At 34.6% G+C, this 12,584-nt stretch overlaps 2 protein-coding genes and 1 non-coding gene across 5 annotated transcripts; 2 read left to right on the top strand and 1 right to left on the bottom strand.

The window, feature by feature from the left end:
- Nucleotides 1–71: 71 nt before the first annotated feature.
- trnar-ccu (transfer RNA arginine (anticodon CCU)) lies at nucleotides 72–144 on the bottom strand. The gene has a single exon. It is a non-coding gene; the product is annotated as a tRNA-Arg (tRNA).
- A 650-nt stretch (nucleotides 145–794) lies between these two features.
- Nucleotides 795–4,483, top strand: cby1 (chibby 1, beta catenin antagonist). Of its 3 annotated transcripts, none has more exons than XM_028476639.1 (5): nucleotides 795–910; nucleotides 1,133–1,231; nucleotides 2,453–2,558; nucleotides 2,645–2,757; nucleotides 4,262–4,483. In XM_028476639.1, exons 1-5 carry the CDS (start codon nucleotides 905–907, stop codon nucleotides 4,340–4,342), a joined length of 405 nt encoding a protein of 134 aa, XP_028332440.1. In that variant the 5' UTR covers nucleotides 795–904; the 3' UTR covers nucleotides 4,343–4,483. The 3 variants fall into 3 exon arrangements, with proteins under 3 accessions (XP_028332440.1, XP_028332441.1, XP_028332439.1); XM_028476640.1 differs by having other exon boundaries at nucleotides 801–973; XM_028476638.1 differs by having other exon boundaries at nucleotides 801–1,231.
- A 1,423-nt stretch (nucleotides 4,484–5,906) lies between these two features.
- Nucleotides 5,907–12,338, top strand: pdap1a (pdgfa associated protein 1a). Its single transcript, XM_028476168.1, has 6 exons — nucleotides 5,907–6,084; nucleotides 8,673–8,755; nucleotides 8,845–8,919; nucleotides 9,020–9,144; nucleotides 9,257–9,408; nucleotides 11,232–12,338. Exons 1-6 carry the CDS (start codon nucleotides 6,072–6,074, stop codon nucleotides 11,264–11,266), a joined length of 483 nt encoding a protein of 160 aa, XP_028331969.1. The 5' UTR covers nucleotides 5,907–6,071; the 3' UTR covers nucleotides 11,267–12,338.
- Nucleotides 12,339–12,584: the final 246 nt, after the last annotated feature.

Raw genomic sequence — 12,584 nt, 5'->3', positions numbered from 1 at the left:
AAAGGGCTGTTTTAGATTATTCCTAAAATGTATAAGCAATGCTATGTCTGTAATTGAGAGCAAAAAACGACCACCCCAGATGGGACTCGAACCCACAATCCCTGGCTTAGGAGGCCAGTGCCTTATCCATTAGGCCACTGGGGCTGCGCTCCTGAGAGGGTGAACTGTGTCTATTTCTCTGCATAATAATAGTATGATGTCATCTTAGTATTAAATCTCGACGGGGACATAGTTACTAAAATGGACGTTTCTATTATCTTCAGCAAAATAGGGGGTGTCTCTAGTGCTCATGGTTATACCATAATGAACCTACTCATAGCTTTCAACCATATGAATACTGTTTATACTGTATTTGACAACTATTATATACAAATACTGATTATTTCATTACTTTCACGTTTACATAGCGGCAGTGTCAGTGCCCAATCTTTTCAGAATTCAGATCCTTTCATGCGCGCAACGCGTCTCCATCCGGTCGGCTCGTGTCCTATTTAAAAGGTTGAAATTTAAAAATAATTAGAAATACATGTTTTGAGTGAATTTCGATTTATTTTGTTTTTTATCTGATTTTCTTGTTTGGTTTTTGATTGTGTTTTTTATCCGTTTTCTTCAAATTAACAATTAAACACACGACAAAAAAATTCAGATATTTAAATGTGTACTATTCAAATAAATAAATAAATAAATAAATAAATAAATAAATAAATAAATAAATATTTAACAAACGTCGTATGGTTGGTTTACATTCAATCATCACGTCCCAGCAGCTCTGAAGTGAAATGACGTAGTCCACGCGCATGCGTTGAAAGTAAACGTACTGGTCACTGACAGGCAGCAGCAAGAATGTTTTAGGACGACGGAAAATTGAACTATCGAGTAGTAAAACCGTTAATACTTAGGCTTTATGGAGGTAAATGTATAAGCCGCTTGTATCTAGTAAACACAAGCACCAGACGGTTTAATTTTAAGTCAGGTATGAGATATTTTACGCAACTGGAGTGTGTTAGCTTAGCTTCCTAGCTTTAGCTGCTTAGTAGTTGCTCAGTGATCGTAAACAAGCAGCGTATCCAAGTGGTGTGTTTGGTGATAGCACAGCTGCTAACAATACATCATGTTTAATTCTCTCAACCAGGACCTGAAAAGATCATTAAAGATGCCGCTCTTCGGAAACACGTTCAGTCCAAAGAAAGTTCCTCCACGGAAATCTGCCTCTCTGTCCAACCTTCATACGGTAAGTTAACCACTATTTAAACGATTCTGATTTACCATAACGTGTTTATTTGCTGTCAAACTGTTTGTAATTTATTTTTAGATCTATTTGACTAACCTTGGCTGAATGGGTCTTATATTATATTAAAGCCCGTTTCTGCCACTGAATAAAATAAAAATCACTAAGGCAAGTTATAATTATGAGATAGAAAGTCATAATTATGAGATATAAACTGAGCCTTTGCAGCAGTCTATCAACACCGACTGTTACCATTTTTAATTACACTTTGATTAGTAATTCATTCAAAACACATATTTTGGCTGTTTATTCAGTTCTTAGAATTCAACAAATGGTACATAGTGTATGAAAATAGTAGAAGTACACGAATAAAGTCTTTATTGCAAATAATGCCGTCACATATTTGAATGTTTTTTTTATAAATTTATATTAAAAACAATTTTATCATAATTTAGACTTTCTTTCTCCTAATTATGACTTTCTTTCTCATAATTATGACTTCATTTACTCATAATTGTGACTTGCTATAGTGTTTTTTTGTTTTGTTTTTTTCAGTGGCAGAAGCCAGCTTCCATTGTTTTATGATCTAGAAAGTGTGTCATTGACTAACTAGTTGGATTAATAATAATAATAATAATAATAATAATAATAATAATAATAATAATAATAATAATAAAAGTTAAAGATAAAGATCTGTCATCATTATTTCATCTGCTTCTTTTTTGTCAGTGTAATGAAATGACATTTTGACTTTTATCGTTTCAGTTTATTAAATATAAAAAAAGTTATGCAATAGCAAATTAAAATAGTATAAAAATGCAGGGACAAAACTGCTCTGTTTATAAATTTACAAATGAGATGATTGCAGTGGTTTGATATTGTACTGCTGCATATGTTCTGATCCGATATTAATATCGGTCTAAAAAAGAGCATTGGATTATATCGGCCTGCATCTAAAATCTCTGATATAACTGTATATTTATCTCTATATATTAGAACTGAATATTTTAAGTTCATAGCACATTTTTTATCTGTTTTAAATGTAGATTTTTTAATATTCTTATTAACATAGGAACAGACAAATATGCTCCCTTTATGCTAATGTATGTTTATTATTATTATCCCAAAGAAATGACAAATACTGTCTGTTATGATTAAAACACCTTTAAAAGTCCAACCTCTTAATGACCTTTTTTTTTTTTTAACCCCCTTTATATTTATAAGATGGATCGCTCCATCAGAGATATAGAGCTGGGCCTTGAGTATGGATCTCCGTCAATGAAACTTGGAGGCCAAAGTTGGAAATTTGATGATGGACAGTGGATTTTAGGTAATGACTTTTTACTTTATACACATACTGTATGTACGTAAGACTGTTTCTCAATGCATGGACAACACATTTCTTTTTTCTTGCAGAAGCTGGTGGGAACACATCAGGTAAAGAATTACAGCGGGTGAAGAAAAGAAACGTCCAACTGGAGGAGGAGAATAATCTACTGAAACTGAAGATAGATCTTCTTTTGGATATGGTGAGATGTCAGAACAGATGTCAAGTGGTTTTCTTTAAAGGGGACATGTCATGGTTTTAAATCCTTCCTTTTTACATATAAATCATACAGTTGTGGTCTATATAAAGCGGAGCTGCAATGCTTGGGTCTGAATTCCTCATTATTATAGCTCCACAGGCCCCTTTTCTACCCCTTTTCTGATGTGCTTCTGAGAGCAACTCGTTTTGGTGCGGCCTCTTTAAATGCAAATGAGACACTCCATACCCCGCCCCCTCTTCAGGTGACACTCGGTTCAACTCCACCCTGCTCGGCCATTTTTGTAGTTTGATAGAAGAGATACGGCTATGGAGCAGCGCATAAACTTTTTATTCAGAGGTTATTTACAAAATGTCAACAACAGAAGACTTGTCCATCCAGCTTTACATGTTCCAGCCAGAGTCGGACCCAGCGGAGCGAGATGAAAATGAAGATGATGAACCTGCAGAACCCTAACAAGTGAGCTAACACAAGCACCGAGCTAACGCTAGCGCCAAGCTAACGTCACGAAATGCATTTTAATACAGTCTTTTCAAAGACAAAAACGGCAAAATGAAATGACTAATGAAAACTTTAGACTTAAATTAAATCACGTAGGCCATATCATCAAGGATCTAAAACGAGCACACAGCGCTAACATATGAAGTCTGAAGACGGTGGTAATGCTAACAAAACAATGACAGGGACGTCTTATCACAATTTTTAGCGTTATTTACAGCTTACCGAAGTGCTCTGTTTGTCGTCTCCAAAGATAGAAGGAATTGACCCCTCAATCAGACAAAGTCTTTCGGCAAATCCTTCTTCATACTGGCGAAGCGGTCATCCTTGAAGTGCTTCGCGCACACAAAAATGACCTTACCCTCAGATGTGGGTACATTTCTGTGAAAAATAAAACTCATCCAGGCACTTCGAAAAGGTTCTGATGCTGGGAGACGGTGTAATGAAGCGTGTGGGTTACTACATCCAACAACCGAACATTTTGACTTATCCTCTCATAACTTAGGCATCCTTGAGCTTGGACTACAAAATAAAAGCGAGAAACAAAAAATGGCGGATTGCTCGAAGTGTTGGACCTGGAGTTGATGTACTAATTTGGCAGTTCCGCTGCAAATACTGTGATGTAATAGTTCAAAAAACGTAATAGAGAATCGAAAAATCGAAACAGATTGAAAAATATGAGCAAAACAGAATATAAAGATATCTACGGAACACCTGAAGAGACTAATTTGACTTTTTCTGTACTTCTAAGCACTCTAAATATACAACAAAATGCATTTCAGGGCTAAAAAAGTGGATTTAGCATGATATGTCCCTTTCAAATGTTTTTCAGATTCTGACCACCTTAACTTCAACCTGTGAGCGTAGTTAATATAATGTAATTATATTAACATTTGATCAATTTATAGCAATTTGACTTTACCAATGCTGCTTTTTCAGTTGATTTATTTCAGTTTGCTGTGCATTAACTCCAAGAATCATTTTTCCCCAGTTGACAGAGAGAACGGTTGAATGCCACTTGATGGGGAAAGACGGGGAAGATATAAAGATTCAAAATCGAAGGCAAAAGTGACACATCAAGCCTGATGCCCTCTTTATACAGTCTTTTGTTGGTCCAACTTGTCACAGATTTTTTGAAAAGTTATTACATTCTTCTGTTTTTCTTACTATTTTTGTATTAAAATGTGAATAAATTCAGTTATTTTTCTTCAAACCCGTTATTTTCATCACTTTTAAATTTTCCTCTTCAATCAGAGTCAATGACACTGGGGCCTATTCCGTGTAAATAGAGCCCAAAGCAGGGTGCACCCTGAAAAGTTCAGCAGTCCATCAGAAAACCAAGAAAGATGATCAAATACACACATTCTTACATATTGTGAGTTAAAAAGCACCCATAGACCACAGGATTATACACAATTTAAACTAGAATCCAAAACTATTAATTTTTAACTTCAAGTTAATTCATTATTTTCCACAAAACCTAGGATCCTCAACCGCCTTGGGAAGTGTCCAAATACTGAAAGAACAATCATTTTTAGTATTTATCAATTTATTTAATTTATCCAATTTTTACCACTCACAGTGATTGGCTCATATGATTGAATATCTGGGTAAATATACAAAACAAACAAATAGATGAAATAAAGAGACTAAAGTATGAACATGACCATGGAATTTCGTTAAGTTACAAGCTGCCAGGTTCCAATTCATTTTGTAAGACTTTTTTTTTGGTGTGACCCCATTATATTTTACTGTTTCATAAAACTGAGAAAATGGATTCTTATAATGATCTTAAATAATAATTATATAGGTGATGGTGGGAGTGTTATAATTTGTACATTATTGTAATAATATTTACTATTATATTTGATAATAGTAATAATAATTCAACAATTAACGTATTATATATATATATATATATATATATATATATATATATATATATATATAATTTAATAATAATTGCCAGGTAAGCACACATGCAAAGGTTTATGACTTAATATTTGATAAGTTTTTTTTAAAAGTTTTTTATCATTGGTCTTATTTAATATCTCTCGTGAAAATATAAAGATTTGGTTTCTGTGAGACTCATGAAACAATTGATTAATATTTATACACTCTTATTTGTATAATAAGATATATTTTATTCCATCTTTATAACACATTTTTGTTGTTGGTAATTTCAGATTCAATTAATTCAATGTTCTATAATATTTTTCCTCACGATTGTCTTGATTGGGAGGGTTTAGAATCCACCTCAACCCTGTGTCTGTTGTTGAGAAAAAGCAAAAATCTCATGTTACTACCTTCTTTGGGACAGTTTAACATCACGTCGTGTTTAATTATTATTTTGTATTGACGATTCTCACTGGGGCAAAATTGTTTGAATTTGTATTTTTTTATTTGATCTTAAAAACTAAGCACAGATACCATAAAAAAAGGAAAACAATGACAACAAACCTGTTCACTATCGTCACAACTAGATAACTTTCGAATTCAAGCCTTAAATAAGCATAAAAAACAGATGAGGTGACGTAAGAGTCTCACTGTTTATTATTATTTTCTTCTTCTGTGAATAAACACGTGACCCAATGACGCTTCATTCATTTTCAGTGCGGCTGTCTATTTCCCCGGACTGCGCATGCGCGGGTTCTAGCGAGTGGCCGGTGCGGCAGCGGGAGAGACGAAGTAGTTTGTAGCCTTTTCTTCCTGCACTTTAAACTACCGGGTTTTCCTCTAAACTATCGTTTTATTCAGCGACACTGCGGTCTTTTCTGCTTGTATAAACCTGCATTAGTACAATGCCACGTGGTGGTAAGTATTGATAGCCTCAAAAATAGGGCTTTTTCGTTTCTTACGAGTTAGCCGACAGCTAGCTGTCTAAGTAGCAGCTTTTCCCATTTCAGTGTAACGTGTTTAGCTGTTAGCATGCTATCTGATTAGCGGTGTGGTTTTGTTGGGATTCAAGATCCTTCACGTCGCTTTGATTAAATTTATTTTTATTTTTTCATTCAAGCGCCTGTACTTATTTCGGTAAAATTTGTGAAAAAGCTGGTTTCATGTTATTTGCGTTTGTTGTTCATGCTTTTTAAGTTGAAGTTGTGGCATTTTGGCGTCACGATGAAGCTATGTTTCAGTCTTGTGTTGGCGCGTTTATACAAGCAAGAGATTTTGCAACGGCTCTTGTCTTTTAGTCGTTTATCGTCTCCGTGACTCATCAGTTTAGTATTGATCACTCAGGTGATAGATGGAGGCGGATCCTAAGAACTTGAATACGTCATTGTGAGCTCTGAGTACCCTGATGAATTTGGAAATTTTAGTTTAAGTTAAAAAGAAAAAAAGTAATCTTAACCACTCCTTGTAAAAACAAACCCCGATTGTTTTTCCACTGTCACTAAAAACTGGTCTACCTGTGAATGAGATCTGTCTCCATGTACTGGTACAGATAAACTAATGCAGATATTAATAGCTTTTATTACAACGGGGGCCACAAAAATGTGATGGTCTGATCTTATATATATATAGGCCGTGGCTACTCGTACGGAAACGTATCAATAGACTATCCGTACGGAGCACCCCCTCATTGGCCAGTTGAGGTGACGTGACAGGCTCACCACGTGACTTAAAGACCGTCAGTTTTAGCCCTAACCCTAAAATGTTTTTTTTTTTCTTTTCGTATATGTATTTTAACCCTAACCCTCTAAACGAGGAAATGTCCTAAAATGTTAATATTTTTCTTATATGTATTTTTAAAAAGAAATTTGCCATGTTAAATATGTCAAAATGAAAAAAAAATATCTATAATAAAAGCGGGATTCAAACTCACGGCAGTGGAAGAGAGAATTCTTGAGTCAAACGCTTGGACCACTCGGCCATCCTGGCACAGTGAAAGCCCATCTGTAAAAGATCTGTAAAACGTACGTTTTCGTGTCATAGTCCCGGGGTGTATTCATAAGTTTTTGTAAAACATATGTTTTCGTGTCAATAGTCCCGTGGTCTATTAATAAATACGCCTCCGTATGAATAGACACTTCGAATTTTGTATCATTGCCTCTCATTTTTCTGAGTCATTTTGTGCATATACTCTGAGGGTTGCACATAATTAGACCTAATGCCACCAGCTGCTCATGTCTGCATTAATATAACCAAATTATTTAAGAATTATTTTTTATGTGCACATTAACGTTTATTGTCTTTCAATCTGTAGAGCACTACAGATTTGGCCCCCCCACTACTGGATTTGGCCCCCAGCTCAAGGCCTGGGGGCCAAATCCGACCCCTTCAAGCATCCAATTTAGCCAGCAGGCGAAAGTCAAAATTACTATTGTCCTGATACAACTTTTTCACCTCCGATACAATACTGACATTGCAGCTTTGAGTACTGGCTGATATTGATCTGATACAATATCAGCACAAATCATAAATACATTTATGACTTTTTTTTATAGTGTGGAATGTGAGAAAAGACTTGATCAAGTGATGCTACTCAAACAGAGAACAATAGTCAACAACAGTAGGTATAAAGTAAACTGACACATTTATTATTAACCAATGGGTTACATACATTTGAACCTTCAACATAATATCTACAGTATTCTACAATTAAATAAATATAATATAATATACATCAGATATATTAGATGCAGTCCGATAAAATCTGATATCCGTTTTCTGGCTGATATCGGACCAATATCCGATATCAATATTGGATCGGGACATCCCTAGTAAAAAAAAATTAGCAGCGAAGACATCTATCACTGTGTAAATTGCCAGCTAATACAAATTCAATGAAACCCCTCACAGTTTTCCTGTGCTTGTTTCACATTATGGCAGTCATTTTTAATCTCAAATTGCCAAAAGAATGCTAAATTTTCCTTAAATTATTCCACAACATCTCAGCAAATTGAACAAAAATTGGTCATAAAATATTGATATACTGATATGTGTCACTTATTGCATGGAAATGTATCAGTGCCTTACGTTTTCTACGTTAAAGTGCAAAGTAGGTAAAATTAATGTTGAAATAACTTTTTTCTCCACTTGTAATCTGCAGCCCACTTGGGATCAAACTGGTTGTATTTTGCCCCTGAGCTAAAATGAGTTGGGCAGTACCATCTAGGGCTGGGTGATATACAGTACCAATATTCAAGATATGAGTTTTCCATTTTGGGGATTTTGAAAATTGCAATATCGCCTATATCGATATTCATTTCTTTTATAGTTTATTTTATAACAAAATGTCACAAATGGGGAGTGTTTTTGTGATGACCCATCAATAGATTTGCATGAAAACAAACATCCAATGCGATAAAAATGTTTTAGTATTGTTTTTACTTTTAATCGTCTAAATTGTTCATATGTTTGGAGAAAGCTTTAACCTAAGTTGAACACTTGTGTTGCAGGAAAAAAGGGCCACAAGGGCCGAGGGAAGCAGTTCAGTAACCCAGAGGAGATCGATCGACAGATGAGAGCCCAAAAAGAGCTGGTGAATAAATAAACCTTTCTTTTTCTTTATTAAACAAGATGTGGACAATCATTCAAGTCTGACAAAGATCCTTTATTTATCTTTAATAGGAAGAAAATCCCGGTGCAGAGAAAGGGAGCTCGTCTGATTCTGAGGATGGGAGCAGTAGTGAAGACGATTCAGAGGTTAAAGAAATGTCCACGTATTAGTACTGTCATATTAGATGGGTTTGTTATATTTGTATTCACTACTAGAATTTTTACGTACGTCTCTTTTGGCACATAGATGAAGAAGAGGAGTGGAGTCGAGGGGCTTATAGAGATTGAAAATCCTAACCGTGTGTCCCAGAAGAGCAAGAAAGTGACTGAAGTTGATGTCAGTGCACCCAAAGAGCTGTCTCGCAGGGAGAGGTGGGAGTCAAGTGGATTTTATTCATTTTTTTCTTTAAAAAAAATCAAAAACAACTCCCTAATACAAAGTGTGTTTCTTTTTAATTTGCATTATTCTTTGTGTTTTTGACAGAGAGGAAATAGAAAAGCAGAAATCCAAGGAACGCTACATGAAGCTCCATCTGGAGGGTAAGACTGACCAAGCGAGAGCTGACCTGGCCAGACTAGCCATCATCAAGCAGCAAAGGGAGGACGCTGCCAAGAAGAGAGATGAGCTCAGGAAAGGTAAGAAACCCAACAACATACCCTGTAGGGGTGTGTATTGCCTGGCATCTGGCGATACCATTCGTATCCCGATACATAGGTCACAATACGATACAATACATTGCGATATTAAAGTCGATTATTGCGATTTATTTTTTTTTTAAAATATATGACTTAAGAAACAACTGATCTGTAAATGTGTACACCTTCATGAGAACATCATGTATGAAATATATTTTATTGGCATATTTTACACTCAAAACATTGACTTTAACATGCCATGTGCCAACAACTTAAAATAAAAAAATAACATACAATCTGTCTGTGGATTTTAAACCAACTTTGACTTTAGTACAACTTAACTGAGGTATATGCCTAGAACAACAAAATAATGCATAAAGTTAGTATTTTCTTTTTAGATTTTATTGAAAAAACACAAGCTGGTCAACATGCCCAGGTTTCAGAGCACTTCTTTGTGCAGTTACAATGTCAAATGCAGTGGAAAAGACTTTCCTGGTTAAATAAAGGTTAAAAAAAATAAATGCAAATGTTTTATTCATTTATTTTTAATTTAAAAAAAATTGTTATGGATGCATTTAGAATCAGAGAATCATGTGATGTTGTATCGGCGAATTGTTTTTTTTTTTTTTTTAACACCTCTTGTATCCTGTGTGGAGCCAATTATATCTTCTTATATTCATGTTCAATTACGTCGACCGGCGTTTTTTTCCAATCACAATTAACATTACAATTCTTATTTCTACCTGTAATCAATTACAATTGCATTCTCAATTACAATTAATCACAATTACTAAGCTTTTTATAGATAAGCCCACAAAACCTTCCTCTTGTGTTAGCTTCCTGTTAGCATCTCTTATAACGGGTCGGTTTTGACCCATGTCTTAAATCATCTGTAAAATACACACAAAAAAAGATATCTATCATTTAATTTGTTTTTCATCTCTTGGTTACCTTGTTAGCCTTCATTATCCATGGAAATATTGGTATTAAAATTTTTGGTGTGGGTGTCTGAGCCTTTTTTATTTCATTATATCCCTCAATTTAAACTTTTTTTTTAAAAGACAAAATTATCCTCAGGAGAAGTAACAGGTTATCTTAATATGAAACATATTTTAATAATTAACTACATATGTGTAGCCATAGAATTGAAACATAGTTCCCCAGTTTTGCGTTTAATGAAATTGTAATTGACAGTTTTTATATTTTGATTTTTTATTTTATTTTTCCAGGCATGTGACATTTAATACATTTTGTGCAATCACATACATATCAAATATTCCTATATTTACACACATCCAAAAATATATACACCATTTGATGTTAATAAATAAAATAAATGATATCTTAAGAAAATAGTCATACAAAAAATATATAAATTGTTTAATTTGACCCACACATACCTATCAACATGCATACATACATATCTCATATCTGATTAGCATGCCTGAAAAGGGGTAGGAAGAAGTAAACTTATTAAATCTTACACCTTCTCCAATATTTAATAGTTATATATTATAATTGACTTTCTGTATTAAAAATAGTATTATATATGTAAATATAACAGTACGATTGTTATTTAATATACAAAGGCAGTTATCTGAACTCAATTACAATTAAATTTTCATTACAACAGCAACATATTTTTTCAATTACGATTATAACTACGTCATAATTGTAATTACAATTATAATTGGTGCCGACCGACCCTGATTTTTTACGTTTTTGAAAACGTATGTATTTTTGTAGTAGCTGAAAATGTAACAAATTATATCTTGTCACATGAAAACACTAAGCCGACATTTATTCATTTATTTTCCAAACAGCAAAAGAAGAGGAGGAAGCCAAAGCTAAGCGCTAGCCCTCCGTCTGACCAACTTCAACATGCACTTCACTCATATAGGGACGAAGGAGGGGGATTAGGGACCACCAGGAGTAATGTATCAGAGCAGGGCTGCTCCACAGCGCGCATCCCTCAGTTGGAATCAGAGCGACATTGGGGGTCCAGACAGGAAAAAAAAATGGGTGGAGCAAAGCAAGATGAAGAGAAATGCAACATTTGGGATGCCTCCAGTTGTTTTTTTGTCAAAGAGGAGACGAACGCAGGTTTTCCAAGTGCTTAATAGTCTATTTACACTATTCCACTCAGCAGGGTTTTCATTCAGAAGCTGCTGACTTTATTATTTTCATTCTGTTTCGATGACTACATTTCACATGTTTCACATCAGATTCATTCAGAGCTGGTATTAAATAGGCCACATTGGATTTTCTGTGGTGCTTTCTGCCCCCCACTCTCTGGCATCTTCTGTTCAGTGAAGTTGTTGCCTTAATTATTAGAAACAAATTACCGCTAATAGAAGTTAAAGAACTAGGTGACTGTAAATGTCCAGAAATGTAGTTAATTTTTGTAAAGAATGGTGGAACTTTTATCAAACTTCTACTTCATTGCGTTTCACATGATTTTAAATGGGATCTTGAATGCACCAGAATACTTGAATCAATGAGCCTTAGTGCATTATAGCAAAGCCACTGAGTGTCTGAGTATCAGTATAGCACTATTGACAAGATGGTATATTAAGTCCTCTTTTAAAGTTCATGCAGGACCAACTCACTGTCGTTGCTTTTTCTCTTGTATTTCAAGCGCTTCAAAGGTCTAATTAGTTCCCGCACGTGACAGCGTATTGTATTATGTTCTCTCAGTGCAGAAAATCATTAAATTATCACATGGAGTGCTTTTTAGATATGATATTAGGGCCTTTTTGGTACTCAATCTGGGATGGGTCTGAAATGTCGGCTGGAAAATGTGTTAAATATTCCCTGTAGAAGTTTTTCACTGTGCAAATTGTAAAAGGAATGTAGCCACAGTTTACAGAATAATTTCAAGTTAACATCTATCTGAAGTACTTTTTAACAATAAAAACATGAATACCTGACTCGTGTATTCTGTCATTTGTGCTCGAGCTCCAATGGAGTGAAGTTGGTGTTGGGCAGAAAATAGACTAAATTTACTGGCTCCAGCTTTAAGAATTATGAGGGGGTTTTTTTTTTGGATAAATATTAGTGGTTTGTATTTGGAACATAACTCAACAAAGAAAGTGAAAATAGCTGCAGCACAGGTTATTAGGTGAATAATTTTAGTTGAAGATAATTACATAGATAAAATATAATAGATATGTCAT

The sequence above is a fragment of the Gouania willdenowi genome, chromosome 19 (assembly GCF_900634775.1).
Source record: "Gouania willdenowi chromosome 19, fGouWil2.1, whole genome shotgun sequence".
NCBI lineage: Eukaryota > Metazoa > Chordata > Actinopteri > Blenniiformes > Gobiesocidae > Gouania > Gouania willdenowi.
The sequence above is the reverse complement of the archived record's forward strand: the minus strand, read 5'-3'. Positions and strand labels throughout refer to the sequence as shown.